Raw genomic sequence first — 23,798 nt, 5'->3', positions numbered from 1 at the left:
AATAAATTGTAATATGGAATCAATAACCAAGTATTTGGTAATTAGATAAATTAGTACAAAAACACACAATAAACTGCTGTTTTATTTACAAAATTCAATAATTTACTTGGAAATAAACATTTAAAATAATGTCAATATTTTTTGAAACTGTGCTCTGATTACTGCAATTAACCAAAGGTTTAATCAAAGAGTTGATTTGTGGGGTCCGCGCACTCCACTATAAAGGGAAAATAAAAGCTGATAAGTGCAGTCAGTAAAACAGTCAGGGCTCTTCGTACTCAACTAGGTATTGGTGAAGCATGCATGATGTAGAAAAAGCTGTAATATTAGTTTTAAAACTGCACAATGCACCTTTAATTTACAAATCAAGTTGAAAAATTATGTAGTTAATTTGAACGATTAAAGCACATTTTTAAGATCAATTCTAATTAATCACACAGATATTTGTATAAAAATATACACTAAACTAATACAAAAGTGGAAAAAAATGTAAATAAATAAAAAAGTTTGTTTTTAACCTTTTTTTTCCTAAAATATAAAATACATTCCTAAAAAAAAAATTTAAGAAGGGGGGGGACTAAATATAAAGCAATTTTGCCACTGGGTGGGCTTGATGGAAGAACAGCATGGGCCGCTGCCCTGTTAGAAATATATGAGTTCGTCTTCATCCTCGGCCTCTTCAATCAGCCTCCGCGCTCTTTTCCTCCCCGCTCTGGTCTCCTTGGTCTCCTCCTTGATCACCACCGGCCCTCTCCCCTCCTCATCCAACACCAAGCCCAGTCCGCCTTCTCCTTCCTCGCGGGCGGTGCATCGGCTGCAGTGCCTCCGGAAGCCGGCCAGGAATTGCGACCTGAAACAGCAGAAGGGGCAGGCGTAGCGCCCCGGCCGGTGGGTCCTCCGGATGTGCTGCCTGAGCCGGCTGGGCAGGAAGAACGTGCACTTGCAGTCTTTGCAGCTGTACGGACGCGGCACGTCGTGGCTACGCACCACGTGACTGATGGCAAAACCTGAGTTTGAGTCGAATTGGAGTCTTTTGTTATTTTGTTTTTTTTAATCAAATCATAAAAAAGTCTTTTCATTTGCATTTGAAAATCAAAACAACAAATGACGTACACGCGCAGAGCCCTCACCTTTCATTTTGTTTTTCCAGCCGCATATGACGCATACGTAGCGATTGGAGCAAAAGCGGACCACTTTAGCCGTCGCCTCCATTTCCTCTTTAAGAAGGTCGCCGCTGAGGGGGTCCTCCTCCTCTTCGTCGGCACCGCTGCTCGGATGGCGTTTGGGCATAAAGGTGGAAGTTGAAGCGGGGTCGCCTTGCCTGATCCTCTGAGAGACGAACTCTCTGGGGATGTTGTGTTTTCGCACCACGTGGGTAATGGCAGAACCTTTCAGCTTGTTTTTCCACCAGCCGCAGATAAGGCAGTGGTACATGTCGCCGTCGAAGACTATCACGCTATTGTCCACATCGCTGATCATCATCTCGGAGGTGGCGTCTTCATCCTTCACCTCCTCCGGGCTCTGCGGAATTGCATCATCCTCATTGGCGTCCTTCATATCCGTGTCTATTTCCTTTACTTCCCCATCTACTTCTTTGTCTACTTCAATGTCTAGTTCCTTTAATTCCTCGCCTACTTCCTTTAATTCCTCGCCTACTTCCTTTACTTCCTCGTCTAGTTCCTTTAATTCCTCGTCCAGTTCCTTTAATTCCTCGTCCAGTTCCTTTAATCCCTCGTCTACTTCCTTTGCTTCCTCGCCTACTTCCATCACTTCCTCATCTGCTTCTTTTATTTCCTCATCCACTTTCTTCACATCCGCATCTATTTCCTTTACTTTCTCGTCTGCTTCCTTCTCCCCCTTTCCGCTCCCGTTGTCCTCCAAGCCGGCTCCTTCCGCCGCCGCCGCCTCATCCAAGCAGTGTTTGGCGATGATGTGCTGGTACAGTTTGTTGAAGTCGCGGCTGGTGAAGAAGCACTCGGCGCAGTGGAACAACCGGGCGCCACTCTGGTACATCACGATGTTGCCGAGGCGGCCCATGGCCACGCTGTCCAAGTAGGTGGGATGGGCCGAGGCGATGTGGGACAGCTGAAAGGCGTGACTTTTGGCGAAATTTCCGCAGAGGGGGCACTGGAGGTGGGAGGCCACGCCGCTGCACGGGTCCCCTCGATTCTGTTTGACGACTGACATGACTGCGTGGCGGCACACCAAGACACAGAAAGGTGTTTGAGCATTTATTACACAACACACAAGTTTGAATGTGGTCGGTTGATTCTCAACAAAGCCCCATTCACAGTAATAAAAGGGTGTGCGCACTTATGCAACAACATTACCTAATTGTTTGCATTTACTTTCCTTTTAAAAAAAAATCTATTGAGCTGTACAGGGTGAAATTACTAGTGGAAAAAGTTGTTAGAGGCTTAATCTTATTTGTTTCATTCTTTCAACAGTATCTCACCAAAAAGGTGGGATTTGGAAAGAGGAAAAAAAGAAGACCCTCATACTGTATATTAACAACATTTGCAGAATTACTGATTGTATTATTAATACAATGAATGTCTAATCTCGCTTTGTTGGCTCAAGCAGAACACGTTTAATGTTTTATTAAGCACACTGTAAAAACTAGATGAATGATGCAAGCCAGTTATTTGCTTGGTTACAGCAGTTACCTTCCAAAACAACGATGCGGCTAACAGCAAGCAGGCTAATTGTCTTGCTTGTTCTTTCACGTCTACGTTTTTCGGCTTCACTTCAACCGGCCTGCCCCTGACGGATGCCGTCACGGTGGCAAATCTGTTGTGCGGCACATATTGCAGAATCTCCGCGCAAAAAGAATGAAAAAATAATAATAATTTCCCCACAAAACATGGTGCATACTCACCGCTTTAGCGACGCGTTGCAGTGACGTCACTACTCGTCTCTGAATGACCAATCAGAGCCTGCGCTTCTTGTGCACTCACCAATCGCAGCGTCTCTTTGGTTTGGCTCTGGCCAAACAAGTCCATTCCGCTCTCCTTACTTATTGTGAGAAGTCACAAAGTGGCACTATGGTACAGAATAGATCGACTTGTTCAACTCCTGTCTTCTTTTCCTACTTAGTGAAAAAGGAATACAGACTGTACTTAGAAATAAATCGTATTCAACTTACTTTTTGGGGGATTCAACTTTCTTTATTTGTCTTTTAGTGTCAACAGTCAAAAAACAATCATTAAAAAAAAGAGGTCAAATCCTATTCTATCCTCGCCCCTGGCACATCTTAATAACAATAAGAAAACATATGCCACATTTGTCATGGCAAAGAAAAACTAAACCTAAATCAAGCGAGCAGATGCAGGACAAACCGATCATTATTTCAGTCCAATTAGAACTACTGTACTTGCACTTTTGACATATTGTACAACAAAAATGGGTTCTAGGTCTCTTCAAGTTCAAATGAGCACTCAGATCCGAGAGTTAACCTGACTTTCTGAAGTTTGAGAAAATGGAGAACCTTCTTAAGTCATTGTGCAGGTGCAGATTCAGGCTCCTGGCCAGCAACGTTGAAAATGCTATCATGTCCTTATTTGAAGGACGATGGAGAGGAGAAGGAAGAACATTAAACATAGCCATCAAAGCATTTGGAGCAATGTCTTCCTCAGTGACCTTAGATAACACCGTAAAAATGCCAGACCAATATGAATTTAGAGAAGGGAAAAGCTGAAACATTGGCTATGTATGTAGTCAGCTTTGAGTACTTTAGCCACCTCTGTTGGCCGCTTTTGACTTGACGCACGATAAGCAGTAATGGATTTGGGTGACAGCAGCTCATTCCAAACTCCTCAATCTGATGTGATGCTCTGTGCCAAGGCGAGCGGTCACATCAGGGTCCGAGATCCAAAGAAGGACCGAAAATGGAGCAACATGTGTTAAGGTCAGCGACCATCTGCAGACGTGGATAATCCTCATTAGCAGATTAGCAACACACAGGCGTCACCCGGAGGAAGATCCCATTTGTGTTCTGATGCTTCGGGTGCTGCGGCAAGGTCGGACAAGTCGCTTTCAATGTGGGAGGATTGTTTTCAACTGTAGGTTTTAGTTTGCAGCAGACTTTCAAATGTCAGGAGCTAGATTTTTATTTTGAAGAAAGTAGTATTGGACATTGGGCCATAGGATGATTTCCTACGTGGATTGTTTGGGTAGAGATGGGGCGGGGAACAGTGTGGCGTCCCAGTGCTGGAATTCGGGACCTGATGAGGAGCAAGACCAGCTTCTTCCTCGCAGGATCACCCCACTTCAGCCCAAGACGGAGGGCAGCCTTCGGCGACGTCTGCTGACGGCTAAAATCCACCAGCACCATGAAGCCATTTGGGGACGGAATGCAGGCATGGCTGGCTGGCCACCCTCTGGTGACAAAAAGCATCTCCCACCTCACCTGCAATATCCCAACCCCTGGTACGGCCAGAACTGCTCGCCACAAGGCCGGATCTACACGAGCGTCCCCTCAGAGGTTCACGGCAAACCGTTGTTGACTGATATTCATGGAAAGCAAACTGTGCAGTCCTATCAGGTTCCTCGCCCTGCCCTTACCCAGTGGCGACGGACTAGTTCGTACCCGCCCACGCCGGAGCCTCGCCCCGGCTACACCCCTCCGGATCCATCACCTCTGAAAGTCCCGTCTCCTTTCAAGGAACTCGAGGTAGCACCGCAGTACAGCCATCGGGCCAGCAAGAGGCGTAAGAGGAAATTCTTCAGCTTTAAGAAGCAGCAACAGAAGGAGGCCACGCCCCTTTTGCACAACGGTATATACAGAAAATGTGTGTAGACAAACGATTTCATGAGCGAATCTTTTGAATGGTTCTTTTTAATGAACTGATTCTAAAGATTTAGTTCACTTTAAAGAACTGTCATGCCCATCACGAACTGCTGTATTATTTGTTAGAAATGAAATCTGAATTGGGTACTTGCAGTGTAAATGGTCTTAAAAAAAATGTGTTGACGTTTTGGAGACAGAAAAGCTAACTAATGCTAACTATTGCAATAAGCTTTATAAGCTTTAGCAATATCCTTTAAAACTCATTGTTTTGTTTTCCCCCCTCACAGATTTGGCTCCAAATTGACTTTGGAGATTGGCTCCCGCTTAATTTTTGGGCAATTAGTTTTCTGACTCCTCATTAGTGATGGTCAATGTCAACTTCCCACTCATGTACCAAATGACATTCATTCATGAATGGTGGAACATGACTTATGGAAATGTTTGAAAACAAACAAGGATTAAATGCAAATCTATTGAACTTAAAAGTTAAATACAACTGACCTGTACAACACAGTTCTCTTTTAATTAACCCTGCTTTCTGTGAGCTAAGGTGTGTTTGCTACGGATTAGCTGCAGCTCCATACGCCGGGCTAGCAGTTGATTTTGAAGACAGATGGCTTTACCGTTCAACAGCTGCTACTTGGCAGATTCACCTGTGAGCCTCACATGCTTTCGGCCTCAGCAAAACCACACTCAAATACAAAACTCCTGTTTTTATGTCCAAATGTTAATGACCACCCCTTACTTGGAAAGCATGAACTGAGGGAATTCCAGTCGCAACGCAGCAGCAACGCCCACGACAACATTTTCATAATAATGCATATATTTGTGGAGATTGAGGTCAAGTTGCGTTTTACAATTTTAAAAATGTGCAGAATTTGACAAGTTACTTCATGTTAAAGATTAGATAGCTCTTAATATGAAAAGAAAAATGCACTGAGCTGTCACCAACGTCTTACAAATGCAATTATGCTATCTGGTGGCAGAAAAACGATCTCAACACAAATCAATATCACACTCATTTTTTACAGTATGGTACAGTACATCTTTTTAATTTAAACGCAATTTTATGAATCATTATATTACTGTATTAATGACTAAAAGATGGAGCCATGTTTGTATTAGTTTAACATTTATTTCCCACTTTTATGTTAACAAGAGTATGAAAAGTTATATATATATATATTTTGTTGAACATTTTATTGTACATTTAGAACAGATATAAAATGTTCGATTAATTGTGATTTAACTATTGAGGTCATGCGATTAATTGAATTAATAATTTAATTTAATTGCCTGACACACCTAATATATTTTAGTTCAATCATTTTGCGATATCTTGTAACATTCAAATATTTTAACAAGACAAAAAATGATCTAATGACAAAATTTCATTTAATGTGTATTTTATATTTGCATACATTAATTTAATTTACAAAAAACATTTTAAAAAAATTTTCCTCACGTTTTGATTCAGGCCTGGTTTCCTTTTATCATGACAACATGGGGCGGGCCAATCCAAACTGTGCAAATGGTCCCCTGGGCCAGACTTTGGACACCCCAGAGCTCTGAATAACGAATATGAGTGACTGTGTAACCCTTTCCTGCTGTAATAATGCGACCTACTTACTGTCCAATTATTAAAACTCATTAAACCCGCATAGAAGAAAGACAAGCTGTCAGGCATAAAGCGAGAAGTAATTAGTTGCTCCACTGGCCTCAATAGTTGGCACACTTCCCGACCGGAACCATCTGAGTTTGGGACTCAAGTTGAAGGTGGTATCATCATTCACACCAGGAGTGTCAAACTCAAGGCTTGGGGCAAGATCGAGCCCATCAAATCATTTTATGTGGCCCACTAATAAATGTGTCTACTTCATGTATCTTGCTGAATATGTTGTTTTCATTCCCCAAATTGCAATTTTTCCTTCATTTTAACCAATTGGTTTCACCTAATCCCTTCTTGAACTAAGTTGGACAATAGTAGTACAGTGTACTGTTTCCCAATATTTTTCCATGAGTTCTGATATCAAATTAAATATTTTGTCACCATTTTAAAATATATTATATAACAACGATCAAATGCAGGGGCGATTTTGCATACGAGTGGTATCTTGAGTGCTCCAACTTACAAGTTTTTTTTTTGAGTCACAAGCTGTTGGTTGGCTTGGTTGCTTTTCTTACTTTGTGCTGTGGACCAAAATGTTATAAATGAGTGAACCTAAGCCCATTAGGGCCGTTCAATTGTGTGTTCGATTTAAAACTCATCTATAATGTCCTCATAAATACACACACACTGCAGCGTAGAGATTTAAAAAAAAAAAAAAAAAAAACGCTTGCTGTGAAGCTGCACTTTTATCTTCAAAGATCACTGTGTGTGCGTGTGTGTTTAAATAGCTCATCTGCGGTAGTGCAAGTAACCTTTATCACTTGGTGACACACTTGAAGGGCACATCTATTCTGGCTGATGGCCAGTATGTTTGCGCTTGTGAGTGTGTGTGTGTGTGTGGGGGGGGGGGGGGGGGTGGACAGATAGACAGATGGATAGATAGATAGATAGATATGCTTTTAGCTGGTCTAAATCACTGGTTCTCAGCCCCGGTCCTCAAGTACCACTATGCAGCCTGTTTTACATGTCTCCTTCATTCAACACAGCTGAGGATCGTTATCAGGCTTCATGCAGAGCTTGCTGATTAGTTGATTTTTTGAAACACCTGTGTTGCTTGTGGGGGGACATGAAAAACAGGTTGGATGGGGGTACTTGAGGACCGCGGTTGAGAACCACTGGTCTAAATCAGGGGTGACCAAGTCCGGTCCTCGAGAGCCCCTATCCAGCCTGTTTTCCATGTTTCTCTCCACTAACACACCTGATTTATGATCAGGATCGTTATCCGGCTTCTGCAAAGCTTGCTGATGAGCTGATCTTTAGATTCAGCTGCACTGCAGGAGGGAAACATGGAAAACAGGCTGGATAGGGGCTCTCGAGGACCGGACTTGGGCACCACTGGTCTAAATTCTAGTCTACTGTCACTTTCCCGGGGGCCGCTGCCCCATTAGTCCCCCCCCTCTGGACGCCCTTGATGTAGATCTAGTGCAGAGTTTAGAGAGAGGATAGTGAGAGAGATCAGAGAGAGAGAGAGAGAGAGATGAAAAGGAGTGTGAGGATCACCGCGTTGCGCTGCAGTGTTCAGCTGCATTCATTTAGTGTGTGAGTGTTGGCGTGATGGTTCTGATCGGCGCAGCCATCAAAGGCATCTTCAAGTATCTAAAAAAGAACACAGGTGAGTTTGTTCTTGTGTACGCTTGGTAATGTGTGTGAGTGTGAGTACTCGTACAGTAGCGTGACCATTTTTGTAAAGGACAACTTCAGGTGGATGAAACATTGGTTACCATAGAAACCACCTCCGCGCCTGTGTCAAGGTCCACCGCAGACCCGTGTCCTGATTTCTTCCTCCTGTCTGCAGCAAAGGACGGCGACCGCTGGTCCATCCACTACACGACCCAAAAGCCCCAGCAGGGTCTCTTCTTCATCCCTGCGAAAAAGCAACACGCGAGCGCCGAGGATTTGCAAGGTCAGAGTTGATTCGAGATTGAATACATCAATGGGTTGCAAAAGCTATGTGGACAAGATCATCGGGGACAGGGGCACTGTCATTTAACATGATCTTATTTCAATGACACTACTGCTTTGAGATATGAGCAAAATTGACCATGACCATAAACATTGTTAGTATCTCAAGTTAGCAAACTACAACCACATTAATAAAAAATAAATAAATAAATAAATAAATAAAACTGAATGGATATTAACTGTTGTTGGTTAAAAACTTTATACAATAAATGAATTCAAAAACAAATCTTCAAACGGCCTGAAACATAGTGACATTGTGTCCCAGCGGGAAGGCTTTGGACAACAAAATGTGTTTTGTTTCCTCTTGCAGCATTTAGCAGAGTGACTCAGCATGGAGACAGCAAACCTACCACCTCTCTGCTCTGCACCCCGAGCCCCACCTCCTTCACATCCCCAGGACTCTGCCAATCAGAGGGCAGGGTGCACAGGCGATGGAGAGACAAAAGCAGGAAGATGGTGAGAGCATTTCCACAGGCTGCAAATTGAAACACAACATAAATGAGTCCAACCCAATACGATTTGTGAAAAGATATATATCGATTTATAGATTAACATCTTCTATGGCGTCGTATGCTACAAAATGCTCCTATGAATGTGCATCTGTGTATTTTATGCAGCACTTGTCCTCATTTGACCTTTCGTTGTGATTGATTGGTGACCAGTGCAGGGATAGGCCCCAGCTGACCCCTGACCCTAAGGAGGACAAGAGTTATTTTTGTGTTAATTGAGAATTGGATACAAAGCCTACTTTTAAAGGGACGGCACTTATTTATGTTGTGCATTGAACATCATGAGCACGAGACTTTTAACTTTACTGCATCACATTTAAAATGGAGGTCTATACTATAAAATTGTACAAAACTGTGTACAAGCTCCATTTGAAGGTCTGTAGATAAATGTCTGATTTCCTGTAGTCGTCTTACTGTCTCTTCTTTTGTTCGACTTTCTGTTGCCTCAGAGGTCCACATTTTGGGACTTTCTCTCTCAGTCGTGCTTTTCTGTTTGTCTCGAGTGGTCAGTTTGGAGAAGAAAGGTAAACATGGACCACTAGAATTGATTAGAACAGTACTTTGACCCAGAATTGTTCCTCCAGTCAAACCCCCCAAAATTTCTTTACAATAACATGTTATATGCAGCTCTACTAGTCTAAATACGGCATTCTGGTTAATATTGCGTTAGTGGAATATGAGTTAAGCAGCGAAATCCAGCAGTTCTTATCAATATCAGAAGGCGGCCATTTTGCCACTTGCTGTCAAGTGAAAATGACATCACAGTTGCTCGGGTCTCAGGTAACTACCAATCACAGCTCAGCTTCAGAAAACAGGTGTGCTGTGATTGGTCGTTGCCTGAGCAACTGTGATGTCACCCGTCGACAGCAAGTGGCAAAATGGCCATGAAATGGATAAAAACGGCTGGATTTTGTTAACCTTGCTCTGCAAACTGAATTCTCGCGGTATTTGTGAGTTCACAAACTCCCGAGAACACATCTTGTACCGAGCCCGTTGATTTCCACCGATCCGTACCACTGGTGGTTCGGACCAATCACAGAGCGACATTGTGTTTGGGGTATGATATGCAGCTGTTACGAAACCATGAAGCCAGCGCCGACCCGGGGGCAGACAAAAAAAACGAACATGGATCAATGGACGCTGCAATTAATTCTGTTCTTGCATAATTATTTACCCACCGTTTCCTTGTTGAATGTTGAACAGCGAGAGCCGCATCGTGCATTTTCAGCTGGTAAAGATGTTGGTGTGCCTCCCCCTCCTCCTCCCCCCACCCCAAGCTCCAAGTATTGTCCAGAATGTCCCTTGAGTGAATCACAATATCAATCTGGCTGTTGCCAGGTTAGGATTTTGCTGCTTCACTCAAAATCCACAAACTCAATATTAATCAGAATACCATGTTTTGACTAGTGGGGCTGCATAGAATATATTATTGTCAAGATTTTTATTTTTAGTTTTAGTTGACTTCCCCTTTAAGTTAGTTTCAACTATCTGAGTGACTGTTCCAGTGGTTCAATTCAACCCATCCCGGGTAGATTAGACTAAATTTAAAGTAGATTTACCCATGTGAATAAACCAAGATGTTGTCCCAGTCCTCAGCCTCTTCGGATGGAGAGGAAACAGTCATCCTCAACGACACACGCCCTCTGACCCCACTTGTCCTCAACCCGATGGATCTCACCACCTGTTGGGACGTCTTTGCTTGCGAGACGGATCTTGGCGCGAAGGCAGAAGCCATCCCCCGACTCCCGACCCCAGAGGAGAGGATGAGGCAACAGGCAGATGCTGTGACAGCTGAAATAGTTCCGATCAACATAACAGGTGGGCACCGGGCCTGGTCTCAGGTTAGAATGCGATTTGGGCCTTAGTTGAAATGGAAAGTGAAGCTCAACTCAAGTCAAAATGTTGAAAAAACGACTTGAGCTTCCACTTGTGTTCGGGCCCAGATGAGGCTTAATCCAACAAGTTGTATCTTCAAAATTGGTGACAGGTCAGAGCTTTGATCGCCAGGCCAGCTTCCGCAAAGTGGCAGACTCCTCATCCCGCCGCCATCAGAATCTAAATCGCCACATGACACATGTCACTGGGAATCCTGTCGATGTCATCAATAAACAAGGTAACACTCTTTGGTTGAATGATTCACACCCACTGTGCAAACATCAGGTGTCACACAGGAAACATTTCACTTAACTGGTCTGAAAATTATTATTTCATTACAACAAATAATACTGTGTCTTTGTTCTATCTTTCCCAGTGACCTATAGTGATAGACAGAACAAGGAAATCCTCTTCCATTAGATGAAAATAATGCAAGTGTGTTCAGCAAATACATAAGAGGCAATGAAGTTGGGAAATACGGCTCTAGTTCCTCCACCAATCAAAATCAGTCATTTCACTGTATTCCATAACATCTCCTCCTGTGTTCCACTTCAGATTCACCTACAGATCAATGCTCCCGGGCCTCTCCACTTGCCCAACAGGAAGAGGAGGAGATGGTCATCAAGAAGCGAGAATCACTGGCGAGGAAGATCCGAGCCCCGACAGGACAGGGGCTAGCCAGCCTTATGATGTCCCTCACCTCACCACGTGTCGACAGCCTCTCCCGCTCCTCTGACGTCCGCAGCCTGCCCCGCATGGCCACCAGCTCCTCTCTGGATTCAGATGCCAGCTGTAACAGTGTCTCCTACAGGACACTAAGCGCCTCCTCATCCTGTTCGCAGGTCTGTTTCAACGAGACATTCTGTCAACCGTCTATGCTTTATCGTGTACCTTTTCTTTGACTGTTTTACATTGGATAGAAAATAAACAAGTTAGGAGACAAGTTTCCCTTTAGGACAAAGACGTTTTCTGAACTGAACTAAGACTTTGTCCCATCTATAGGATTTTCCCAGTGAGCTCCAGCCGCTGCTGCCCTGTGACCTAAGCGCAAGGGTTACTCCTCAGTGTCCTTCCCCCTCTCATCTCAGCAAGCCTGCCTCTCCCCGGGAATGTTGGCCGACTTGCTCTTGTGATCATGTTGGCCAGTCTCAAAATTGCACCCACTGCCGCTCCCCTTCCACTTCAATAGCAGATGCAGAGTCTCTTGATGCGGCGTCAACCCTGTCACGCTGCGGAAGCCATTTTTCCCTCCAGTCTCTGTGTCCCACTGGTGGTGGTTGGACTCCCATCAACCTGGATTCAATTCCTGTTTCCGTGGTTTCTTCTGCTTGCTCCTCCCCTTGCAACTTTGAGTCGGTGTACTCGGAGGATGTGACCCTGTCTTCCGCGCAGAGTCGAAGTAGATCATCCAGCACTTCCTCCTCCTCCTGCCGCAGCATCTCTCTCCGGAAGTCCAAGCGTCCGCCTCTGCCACCTTTACGGTCCGACTCCCTTCGGCGCCGAATAAGCCGCAGTAAGTCATGTCGTACGCCATCCAGCCTCGGTGTGGAGCGCAGTCCTCGGTCATCAACCCAGACCTTGCACGATCCCTGGGTACCTCGGAACCATAGCAAACGACGCCAGAGTGGGATTGACTGTGGCACAGTCACGACTTTTGAACCTTTTGAACAGGCAGATTCATACGACAAACTCCCTTCAACTAATGGCTACAATCCTCACCTCCCCCATGATTCTCCCATCTCAAAAGAGGAGGGACGACTTCAGTGTCTCGCTCCCCCCTCTAGTGGTTACTCCAGCCAGTTCAATCCCTCGCCAACAGGAACTCCCCCAGGCGCCTTCTCTGTTTCTCAAAACTATCCTTTCTTCTACCCTTATGCAACCTCCCTCCCCCTTTCTCCCAAGAAGTCAAAACCCCACCCTCCAGAGAGGAGGTCCTCTCTCCTCTCCTCAATCTCTTCCTCCTTTTCCTCCACCTCTTCCTTGTCATCCTGCTCCTCCTCCAACTCCTCTACCCAGCGTACTTATCCCCCTGCCCACTTGCTTCCAACTCCCCCTCCTCCACCTCCTCTCCCAACTTCTACTCACCACCCACCTCCTCTCCAACTGTTATCCCTTCATCCCACACCTAGGTCACCTTCTTCTCTTCCTCCTCCCCCACCCCTGCCACTTTCTCTTCATCCTACTCCACTGCCACCTTCTACTCTTCCTCCTCACCTTTCTCCTTTCACGCCTTCATCTCTTACCCCTCCACCTCCTCTCCCACCGTCCTCTCTTCCTCTTCCGCCGGCTCATCTCCAAACGTCTTCTCTTGCTCCTTCCTCTCCTCTTCCACGGCCATCACTTCATCCCAGTCCTCTTCCACCTTCTACTCTTCCTCTTCCTCCTCCCCTCCCACCATCAAATCTTTCTCTTCACCCCACTCCTACCAAACCATTATCTCTACCTCCCACTCCTCTGCTATCCTCCTCTCTTTCTCCTCACCCCTCTCATTTCCCATCCTCTCTCCCATCATCTGTTCATCTTGAGACCACTCATCTACCGCCATCTTCTCTTCCTCCTTCCATTCCTCTTCAACCCCCACCTCTTCATCTCAGTCCTCTGCCACCTTCATATCTTCCTCCTCCACCTCCTCCCCTTACTCTCCTACCTTCATCCCTTCCTCCTTCCCTACCGCCATCATCAATCCCAACATCCCTCCCACCTCCATTGGCCTCTCGACCCCCTCCGCCTCCGTACTCCCATGCAATCAAGCAGTCTTCCCATCATGCTGTACTGTTTTCGACATCTCCCGCTGTCACCCACCAACTCGCCAGATTACACCTGCCACCAGGCCTTGGCACATCCCCAAATTGCAGTGTGAAAGGTTCAAACGTAGTCTCCTGCCCCCTTGTCACTGCACAGGCTTTGCGGAGCGTCAAGCTTCGCTCCATCGCAAACCAGGAAGTCCAACACCCAAAGAGCAGGATGGCCGGTACCAAGTTTTCTGACACGCCTCGGCTAGACGATGCTCTGAGCCTTCATACCCCTGCCCATGATAATTCAGAACAACAGCAACCTGAAATATTGTCTAGCTGTATGGTGGTGTCCAAGGATGAGTCTCATATCCAGACTGTGACCCAAGATGATCAACTTATAAATGGCCAAATACATCTGGGGGATTCTCATAGAGATCCACGTGAGGTTGGAAGCTTGAGGAAGAAGCCCATCCTTCCACAGAAACCCAGTCTTGGTATTCTGGGGGTGATAGCATCTCCAGAGGCCAGAGAAAAGCTAAAAGGGAAGGGCGGCAGTGCATCTGACCGTGTAAATCCACAGTCCGTTCCTGAGACCACCAATAACACAAAATGTGTAGTTGGACCCACAGGTAACATGTTGCACAGTGACAGCTCATCAAGCAATAAGGGCTGCCATTCATCGAGCATGGTGGATGTTTTGTCGTCCTTCGACGGCACCATTCCTGGACCATGGTGCACTTTAGAGACTTTAACACGTAGCACTTTAGCAGCCCAAATTGGTGCTGGAACATCACTCCAACAAGAGGTGGACAAACAATGTCACAGAAGGATGATGAGGTCACTGGGTGAGGATGAGGAAGAAGACGAGGAGCAGAGAAAGACAACGATGATGTTTGCCAACACCAAAAATAGCAAATCAAGGAAGAAGAGAAGAGCAGTAGGAAGACAGCTGCTTATGATGTCATCGGGTAGGGTATTGTCATCCTCTTCATCATCGTCATCTTCATCCTCAGACGAAGAGGCTGAGTCACAGACAAGGGAGAGTAGTTTGCGTGCTCTGATTGGTCCGAGAAGCTGCTCCCTGAGCAGCGTGTTGTCCAGTGACAACTTGCAAGGAGCAGTTTCACTGAGTGACCTCCTCATAGAAGAGCCACAGGATGAAGAGGAGGTGTTTGAGGCCAGGAAGACGACGGATGCCGGCCGGCGTTGTGATGGTACGCCGGTTCCCGCTGTCATTGTTTCACGCAAACTCTGATGTCATTAGGCAGCTTCTCTTGTGAATGTGCAGCTGGTTTCTTTACAGGTGGATCGCCGGGACCACGAACAACTGAGGACCTTTTCACTGTCATTCACAGGTACACGCCACACACGTGTATAAGAAACACACAACATGTCCATCAGGTTGACTCACGTGCTTGTTTCCTCCCACATGAAGCAGTGCATTATGGGAAGGAACGGCTTGATGGGCAGTAAGTGAAGGCAAGCAGGTGATAGCCTTAGAACAGGGGTTCTCAAACTTTTTTGGTCCAGGGACCTTAGTATATTTGTTTTATTGGTTCGTCGCTCCCCATATGTAAGTATGCGCTTTTAAAGGGGAAGTCAATATTAGACATTTCTTGACAATGTGTTATGAGCTATGAAGCTAAAGCCAACCATTTTTATCAATATCAGAAGGTGGCTACTTGCCACTTGCTGTCGACTGAAGATGACATCACAGTAGTTTAGGGCAAGGGCAACAACCAATCATAGCTCACTTGTTTTATGAAGCTAAGCTGTGATTGGTTGTTACTTGAGACCTGAGCAACCGTTATGTCATCTTCAGTCGACAGTAAGCGGCAAAATGGCCACCTTCTGATATTGATAAAAACTGCTGGGTTTTGCTGCTTAACTCATATTCCACTAACGCAATATTAACCAGAATACCGTTTTTAGACTAGTGGGGCTGAATAGAACACATTATTGTCAAGAAATGTTGGGGGGGTTGACGTCCCCTTTAAAAATGATATGACATAATTTGTTGCAACCAATTTATGGCTTATGAAGATCCCCGGACCCCAGTTTGAGAACCACTGACTTAGACGCACCCTCTGCTGTCAACATTTTTGCCAACATTCTTCTAGTCAGCTTCCTTCCCTCCTCTGTCGTCATTGTGACAAGAAAATACAAGCTCGCCATCCAAAAGAAGTGAAAATGTCTTATCCGTCCGTCTGTCTCAGGTCAAAGCGGAAAATGTTTGGACGAAGAGATTCTTCCAGTCTGACCTCATCCGACCCACGACCTCGACCAACACCACAATCTTTTGTAACCCTCAAAGGTAAAAGATCGGCGAAAAGTGAGCGCTTCAAGACACTACTGTTGAGAAAGGGGAGTCGCTTGCAGTCGTCCTGTCGTATATCGGCTGTTGAGCGTCTTCGCATAGCTGCTGCTCCTGCTGCCCGCGTCTTGTGTACGGTAAACACTCAACTGACTCTCAATGTGGCACAAACATGCCCAAACATGAGCACGCCCTTGGCGATGAGGCAAACAAGGTTATACTCGCCACACTTCTTGGTTCGTTCCTCCCTTGCCACGCGACGTTGCCTTCACACCGCTCCCTGTTCGGCAAGTCGGCGGTTGACTGCTCGCCATCGTCACTTTGCTGGCCCCATGACTGCAATCTATGAGAAGGAAGGAGAAGAGGAGTAAGATGTACACTTGACTACTCACAAGAAGTTTGCGACATTTGGTTTTTGAATGACATTTTGGGATGGGCATTTATCATCTAGCACTGGTACTCGGGGAGGAAACAACTGTTGTGAATTTTGCCATTCAGCTCCATGTTAAAGAAGAGAAAGCTGTGAAAAAAAGTATTGAAACAAAGAGTTGGTTTAAAAAGGTACAATTAAATGAACCCATAAAGTTTGTAGTGCATTTTATGTTCATCCTGAAATTCACCCCAAAACCAAAAATTCTTTATGTATCTCTGTAGTGACCCTCTTGACAATCAAAACAGGTCACCATGGTTACCTGTGGGTTGTTGTTTTGACGCGTGGTTCGATGACGAAGATTCACTCCAGTTTCGACTTTACAATGATCATTTATTTACTTACGGTTCATTTCAAAATTGTTCCATTTGGACAGAAAACATGATTCCATAATGACCACGACACCACGGTCACTGTTTGCTTCCCCCCACTGGTTACACCTCATCATCCCATTGATTAAGTAGTCTCGGGGCCAGGGCAAATTGGCACCACTGCTCCCCCAAGTGGTGGGAGGATTAACAAATAAACGCGTAACAGAAATGGCTATTACAATCCTTAAAGTCTCAGAACAAAAGACTCGTAAAATCATGTTCTGTCATGTTTTGTTCTCATTGTTGCATGCACATGGACATGAGATCAGTTTTTGAACATTGTCATTATTTTCTCAAACAAGGTTAAATGAATAAATTAGTCTCTACTGTAATGTAATGTCATGTCATATACTGTATCATACTATTTTAGGTTCATTGTCTCCTGGTTTTATCATCTGCTGTACTGTAGTCCCGTTGCACAAACTGAACAAGGGTGGAACCTGTGATCATTTTAGTAGCAATAAATCTGGGTTTTGTATCAAAAAGCAATATATGAGATGAATATGGTGTAAGAAATCATGCAAAGTGATGAAAAGTGAAGGAGGTATGTATAAAATAATTTTGAAAAGTGCTAAATAAAAGATTTTCCACTCATACGATTTCTTTTTTTTTTTCACAAATTGAATGACAACCACATCCATTAACTAAACAGATTGAAGCCTCTTTTTTGAAGGATCTTTCACTATAAGCCAAACGGCAACTTATTATGAAGTGATTTGAGTCTGCTGCCCCCATGCAGGGCTTGTATTTCAAATTTGAGCTCTTAAGAATATAAACGTGTGGCGATGATCCGGAGTCAGTCTTGCAGTGAGTAGTATTTTTACTGTTGCGTACATTTCTTCTGATTGTTGAAGAATGCACATGTGTCCCAGATGCAGCAAAATAGGTCTGCAAATCCCTGAATTATCATTTTTCTTGTGGGTCTCGCTGATATTTTAGAAGCTCATCCACTTCTAGGCTGGATTGTAGTAATTTTCGGTGTTCTCTAGTTGCAGATGATCTGCTTCACAGTGGAATGATAAAGCGATTTTTTTTTTAGATGACTTTATAGCTTTCCCCAGACAGATGTGCTGTCACTACCCACTTGCTGATGTCCGCTGAGATTTCTCTTCCTCTCAGCATGACTGACCTGTATGGGTTCACCTGGGTAAGACTTAAGTGACGGGGTTTTGTCTCTGTTTCAGTCAGTGATGCACAATTTCTCCGCTAAACATCTCTCATTTTATTGGTCCATTTCAGTGGTTAGTTTAGCTACCAATTTGTTCCACCTGATCCTACTTGACTGCTTGTTTTAAGCAATGCAGCTCAGGGTTCACTTACTTTTGCACCTACATGAATTGACCAAAAACTCTTCTTAATTAAGTTTTGACTACACAATTGATTAAAAAAAGAACAATGCATTGAGTTGCTAAACCTACATCTGTTATTTCATATAAAATGTAATGGTTCAGATTGAACAAAATCAGGTTGAAACAATTGGAAAATCCAAATTGTTCAAGAGGTTCACAAACTATTGAGCAGCACTCCACTTCTTAAATTAAAATGTAATTTTACTCCATGGTCAGCAGAGGGTTTCTCCACTTTTCAAATTCTGATGTACTCCTTTTCCGGAAACTAAGAAATCTATGAAATCTCTCTTCTGGCCAAAAAACAACAACATAAAAACGTTTTCAAGTGTTCAGTCTAGAATGAAATGCCTTTTACCCACATTGTATGATTCAATCCATCCATAGGCTACAGTATTTTTTTTTGGGGGGGGGGGGGGGGTGAAGTTTTAAGAATTTATGGGCGGAGCTGGTGCGACGCTGTGATTGGCCACCCCAGATGTTTTTATTTCACGTAACCGGTAACATGTGCAGGTGAGGGAACGCCGTCACACCCAAACGACGAAAAGTGATTTGTTTGACGTCATTCGACTTTGTCCCCGCGTTGTGGAGACAACTTCTTCTCAAACTTTTCCCGTTCCGTTCGTCGTGTGCCTGCACGTGCAGCTTGCGCTCTTGTATCTTCCTCCTCCTCTAGGAGGAGTACGAGGAGGGAGGAGAAGGGGAACCTCGTCGAGAAGTGGTCCTTCCGTCTCACTCGATTTCAGTTAAGTATGAAGATGAGGATGATGATGGACTGACAGCTTCAGTGCGTGTGTGGATATAGTGAAACCTGGACGGGACACTATAGGGACCCGGGAGAGCAAGACAAGAGGTACAGGTGCGGGAATTAATGGGTTGTAAAGGAAATTACACAATTGTAATTTAAAAAACAAAGAATTTTTTTTTTTTTTTTTTTTTTTAGCTCTTTGTTGAATTGCATAGGTGTAAATGATCAATGCTGCGGGCAGGGGCTATTTCGAGATGGAGGACAATTCAGGCACCAACAATTTTGAAAAATGTACCATTTATTTCATGAATTGTTTTCACAAACAAACAAACAAACAAAAATAAATGAATAAATCCAATTAAAGCAGGCTATGTAGTATATAATTCGATTTGTTCATCTCAATCATAAACAGTGCCATTTTCTCATGATATTTTGTTTGTCAAATCACATTATTTTGCTGAATTTGGGAAAGCCTTGTTACCTGAAAAACATACAAAATTTGTGAAAACATCATTTACAATTGTAGTCAAATGTTATTTGAATAATATTACTCTATTAACAGAAAAGTAGCAACATAAGCCTGTCATATGTGGAATTTTCTGAAACTGAGGAATTTTCCAAACCCAAATCCTCCACAACACTTTAAAAAAAACTTGATTACTAAAGTACATAAAATATTGGACTGCACACGCTCCTTTTCTCACGAATAATGTTACATTTGTGCTTTTTGAGTTTAGTTTTTGGGCAACTAAGTGACACTGTTTCTGTTGAGTCATGTAGCTCACTTTTTTTTCTCTTTCCCTAGACAGCTAAAAGGTTAAGTAACAGGGTTGTGTCATGTGTATGTTGAGACACAACTTGGGAGCATAGTTGCAATTTGGGGGGAAACAAAATCACAATTGACTTAAAACTTGTCTCAGCTGTTATATTTGATATGTTAGTCATCAAGATTGAAGGACAAGATTAAAAAAGCCATTCGGAATTATCATTTAGGAATTATTTTTTATTACTGCTACAGTTCCATTGTGTCTCAGGCGGAGCAGTATAATTGACACAGCAAGTACATGTTTCTGTATTTTGTTGGTGGATTACTAGAAAATTTAATTGGTGTACAGAAAATGTCCTCCTTCTGGAATTACCCAGTAATTAAATATCTGTCATGGCAGATTAGAGTATTTGATTGTAAAAAATTGGAAGCCCCACGTTTTTCTTGAAAATCACACATCACATCTGAAAGACGTCTATGTGTTTGTGTGTGTGTCCCCTCAGTGACGATGGTCCAGTGGCTGTCGGTGACGTTCACACTATTGCTGGTCGTCGGTTATGGCGCTGTTGCTGCCCTCCTCAAAAGCTCTGGTCACCAAGAGGCTCACAGCCTCCTCAAATTGGTGAGCCAACGCGCCATTGAAACAACGGAGTTGGCGCAGAGACTCAGCGGACACCAGGGCGAGTGGCACCCAAAGACTAGGTCCAGCGTTCAATTAGGTCAGTAGAGTTCTACTCATATAGCTGGTTAATTTAGTTCAGATCAGTAGGCCTATACGGGGATGCCTTGAAATAAAAGTCACCTGACCAATGAGTTGTTCTAGAAATGGCTGATAAGTTAATGCTAGCTCATAATGGGAAATGCCATAGGCTAACAGATAGCATCTACTGTATCTATCTATCTATCTATCTATCTATCTATCTATCTATCTATCTATCTATCTATCTATCTATCTATCTATCTATCTGTCTGTCTGTCTGTCTGTCTGTCTGTCTATCTTTCTATCTATCTATCTATCTATCTATCTATCTATCTATCTATCTATCTATCTATCTATCTGTCTGTCTGTCTGTCTGTCTGTCTGTCTGTCTATCTATCTATCTATCTATCTGTCTGTCTGTCTGTCTTTCTATCTATCTATCTATCTATCTATCTATCTATCTATCTATCTATCTATCTATCTATCTATCTGTCTATCTATTGTTACTCTACTCGTTACTGGGGAAAGCTAATATTATTACTACTTTTAGTTACTAACACTGGTGGTTATTGCACTGCAATGGTGATTAAAGTTTTTCAAATAGCAAGCACTGGACATTGCTTAGTTCAGTGGTTGTCAAAGTAGGTACAAGTGTTCATAGAAAAAAAATAAGGCAGGGGCTTTATTGCTAAAAAGCATATTGTAAGGCACTGTAACATTATTGACACGGCATTTAAATGCAGGAAAGTGATTCCATTGATTCTATTTTGTTTCTGCAGCTCAGAGCAGAGATCTGCAGCATAAAGACAAGATCATCAAACACCTAACAGGTCAGGTCCTTTATATGGTCATATGCTAATGTTATGAAATCTGTCATGCATTTAAAAAAAATAATTCATAGTGTAGTAATGTCTGTTGGGGGTTTGAATCCAGGCTGCAGCCATCCTGTCTGCATGCTAAGTTTAACATTTCCTGTCCTCTTCAGGTCCTCTCTATGTCAACCCAAAATGCAGGAGTCACTTTAATAGACTTTATCACATCAGGGAATGTGTGGTACCAGCTTGTGAGTACCTCAGCTTGCACGCCGCACCACCTTGAACCTGCACCGACACAACACCACTCTTGTCATGAACCCTCAGCATCGCCTTTGTTCCTCTTTGCTGAACATACATACTCGTAATCTTTTCAGCGACGTATCCTGAAACTATCTTTGCCAACCTGTTGCCTTTAATCACCAGTTCTTTGAACCCACAACAACATTATAGTGTTTAACACATTAGCAACCAAAAAATGTTTCTAACACTTCTAAATCTGCCTAATTAGAGATTCTCGTCCTCGGCTCCGTGTAGTCCTGCAGATCGGTCAATAAACAACCCTGCCAAATTTGAATGATTAAATCAATGGTTAAGTAAATAAAAATGTATGTATTTTGAAACAAAATCGCTGAATTCACTACAGGGTCTTTAAGTTACTTTCTATTAAACAGGTCGTCAAAATTGAGGTTAAATTATTATTATTTTAAAACCCATTAGCATTTAGGGCTGCACATGGTAATGTTTAACTCATTCACTGCCATTGACGGCTATAGACGTCAAAAATTAATTTTAGTTTTTATTCATAACTATTTCTAGTTTAACATTTTTTCCCACTTTTGTTAACAAAAGTATAAAAACCTAGATTTTTTTTGTATTAGAACGGATATCAAATTTGTGATTAATCGTGAGATAACTAGTGAAGTCATGTGATTAATTACGTTTAAAAATTGTAATCGCCCGACGCCCTTAATTTTTTATAATTTTTTCTTAAAATAAAAAAAACTTTATTAAAAAAAAAAATATATATATATATATATTTTTTAAGAAAAGGTTATTAAAAATTTGGGGCATCAGGTGATTAAAATTTGTAATCGTAATTAATCGCATGACTTCACTAGTTAACTCACGATTAATCACAAATTTTATATCTGTTCTAAATGTACCAAAAAAATCTAGTTTTTCATACTCTCGTTAACAAAAATGGGGAAAAAAATGTCAAACTAATAAAAAATAGTTAAAATGAATTTTTGACGTCTATAGCCGTCAATTGCAGTGAATAAGTTAATTGGTATTGTAATTATAAAAGAGGCAAAAGGGGGGGGGGGGGATGTGTTCCATGGACCCAAAACGTTTGAGAATCTCTGGTCTAATGCTCAGAAAGTGGTTGAAGAATATTGTAAACTAAATGAACAAGCAACATCATCACATCTGTTGTAAATGTTGTCATTTTGTCACCCTGTGCAGATTTTAAAAGATGTGCTCGTCTGCTGACTCGACTGGCCAACAGCCTTCGGTGTGCGGAGAGGTGAACGATGTCATGGTACAGTACTTATTCATCTACAGCATTCATTCCCAATCAGGGTCTGTCGTCAGAGATCATCATCAATTGTTTTGGTGATTTTCTAAACAACAAAAGTAGAACTGAGAATACTGGGATCAAAAAGCGTAGTAATATCACTAGAATCGTTAACGATACCCACCCTTGAGCTGAAACTCCCCAATAAGATGGTTCAATCACATGCCTGACACCAGATGGTTCTAACATTCAATTTGTTTCAACAAAAATAACTTGTGAGATATGAATAGTGGCGGTTTTTATAATATTTGCGAAGCGCTCTTGTTGACTAATGATGGGGAGGTTAAAGGTCACAGAAAAAGCCTCCACACTGACTTGTAGCAAAACAGCAGATGGTCACTTGCTGAGATCAATATCAATGCTTTTTTTTTTTTTTTTCCTTGCTTGCAGGCGTGACAGAAACATGGACTGTGGCCCAACACAAAGCAGAAAACATCATTTTCCCTAAACTGGAGGGTGAACATCTGACATCACATCAAACATTGCCCCCCCCCCCCCCCCCCCCCCCCCAAAGGCGAGGATATTGTGTGCGGATGTCACAGAACAAACACAAATACCCGAAAATGAGTCAGGTTGAGCACAACAGTTGTGAGTCACGCTCTTTCCGGCAAATGGTAAATATGGGATATGATGCTTTTTTTCCTTTTTTTTTTAACTTCAAGGTTCTCTAAGCGCTTTAACACATCTCCTCATGCATCTCCGGATGAACAAGCAACAGGGGTTCAATACCTGGCTCTTGGGTTCTTCAATGCTGTATGGATTCCACCTGCAAACCTCTGGGTTACGACACTGGCACCTTTGGCCAATACCACAAATTGAAAACGCTTTTTTGTCGACATCATATTTCTTGATGGCGCCCCTGGATATGACTACTCTACCGCCCCCACATGCTAAACTCTTAGCATCGACTCTTACGCACTTCGTCAATTGCTGCTACTAACGTCGGGAAGAGTCTCCCAAAAGTCACCCGGGACTCCCCAGGTACCTCCACCCTCAAGACATACTTGAGAACGCACCTCCTCGAGATTGATTTGCTTTGTTTTCATTCACTTTTTTTTATTTTTTTACTTTCTCAATTGTAGTACTCGACTATGAAGAGCCTTTGGAGAACTTATCAGAATCATTCAGGCATCATGAAACTGTAGTGAAATAATGAAAGTGGCAGAAAATGTGCGCACATACCTGTACTATAA

At 43.2% G+C, this 23,798-nt stretch overlaps 3 protein-coding genes across 10 annotated transcripts; 2 read left to right on the top strand and 1 right to left on the bottom strand.

Moving 5' to 3' along the window:
• Positions 1–64: 64 nt before the first annotated feature.
• LOC144062828 (uncharacterized) lies at positions 65–2,988 on the bottom strand. 2 transcript variants are annotated; one of them, XM_077584566.1, is made up of 3 exons: positions 2,879–2,988; positions 1,131–2,189; positions 65–1,007 (listed from the first exon to the last, which is right to left on the bottom strand). In XM_077584566.1, exons 2-3 carry the CDS (start codon positions 2,185–2,187, stop codon positions 643–645), a joined length of 1,422 nt encoding a protein of 473 aa, XP_077440692.1. In that variant the 5' UTR covers positions 2,188–2,189; positions 2,879–2,988; the 3' UTR covers positions 65–642. The 2 variants fall into 2 exon arrangements, with proteins under 2 accessions (XP_077440692.1, XP_077440702.1); XM_077584576.1 differs by lacking the exon at positions 2,879–2,988 and adding an exon at positions 2,667–2,848.
• A 981-nt stretch (positions 2,989–3,969) lies between these two features.
• nhsl1a (NHS-like 1a) lies at positions 3,970–17,250 on the top strand. 7 transcript variants are annotated; one of them, XM_077543274.1, is made up of 11 exons: positions 3,970–4,775; positions 8,254–8,361; positions 8,731–8,876; positions 9,379–9,453; positions 10,519–10,747; positions 10,917–11,042; positions 11,360–11,646; positions 11,807–14,753; positions 14,843–14,894; positions 14,978–15,008; positions 15,756–15,905. In XM_077543274.1, the coding sequence occupies exons 1-10, from the start codon at positions 4,148–4,150 to the stop codon at positions 15,000–15,002; spliced, it is 4,623 nt and encodes a 1,540-aa protein (XP_077399400.1). In that variant the 5' UTR covers positions 3,970–4,147; the 3' UTR covers positions 15,003–15,008; positions 15,756–15,905. The 7 variants fall into 7 exon arrangements, with proteins under 7 accessions (XP_077399400.1, XP_077399383.1, XP_077399409.1 ...); XM_077543257.1 differs by having other exon boundaries at positions 14,975–15,008; XM_077543283.1 differs by having other exon boundaries at positions 14,978–15,018; positions 15,756–15,902.
• A 1,480-nt stretch (positions 17,251–18,730) lies between these two features.
• alkal2b (ALK and LTK ligand 2b) lies at positions 18,731–23,096 on the top strand. The gene is made up of 6 exons (XM_077556031.1): positions 18,731–18,853; positions 20,018–20,233; positions 20,994–21,044; positions 21,200–21,277; positions 22,494–22,569; positions 22,996–23,096. The coding sequence occupies exons 2-5, from the start codon at positions 20,023–20,025 to the stop codon at positions 22,556–22,558; spliced, it is 405 nt and encodes a 134-aa protein (XP_077412157.1). The 5' UTR covers positions 18,731–18,853; positions 20,018–20,022; the 3' UTR covers positions 22,559–22,569; positions 22,996–23,096.
• The last annotated feature ends 702 nt before the right edge of the window (positions 23,097–23,798 follow it).

The sequence above is a fragment of the Vanacampus margaritifer genome, chromosome 1, assembly GCF_051991255.1.
Source record: "Vanacampus margaritifer isolate UIUO_Vmar chromosome 1, RoL_Vmar_1.0, whole genome shotgun sequence".
NCBI classification, from domain to species: Eukaryota; Metazoa; Chordata; class Actinopteri; order Syngnathiformes; family Syngnathidae; genus Vanacampus; species Vanacampus margaritifer.
The sequence above is the reverse complement of the archived record's forward strand: the minus strand, read 5'-3'. Positions and strand labels throughout refer to the sequence as shown.

Coding starts and splice junctions, on each gene's coding strand:
- LOC144062828 (XM_077584566.1), bottom strand. CDS start 2,187: ATGTCAGTCGTCAAACAGAATCGAGGGGACCCGTGCAGCGGCGTGGCC. Junction 1,008..1,130: donor CTGGAAAAACAAAATGAAAG/GTGAGGGCTCTG, acceptor ACTCAAACTCAG/GTTTTGCCATCAGTCACGTG.
- nhsl1a (XM_077543239.1), top strand. CDS start 4,148: ATGATTTCCTACGTGGATTGTTTGGGTAGAGATGGGGCGGGGAACAGT. Junction 4,776..8,253: donor CACGCCCCTTTTGCACAACG/GTATATACAGAA, acceptor TCCTGTCTGCAG/CAAAGGACGGCGACCGCTGG. Junction 14,895..15,755: donor CTTTTCACTGTCATTCACAG/GTACACGCCACA, acceptor CGTCTGTCTCAG/GTCAAAGCGGAAAATGTTTG.
- alkal2b (XM_077556031.1), top strand. CDS start 20,023: ATGGTCCAGTGGCTGTCGGTGACGTTCACACTATTGCTGGTCGTCGGT. Junction 20,234..20,993: donor TAGGTCCAGCGTTCAATTAG/GTCAGTAGAGTT, acceptor TTGTTTCTGCAG/CTCAGAGCAGAGATCTGCAG. Junction 21,045..21,199: donor GATCATCAAACACCTAACAG/GTCAGGTCCTTT, acceptor TGTCCTCTTCAG/GTCCTCTCTATGTCAACCCA.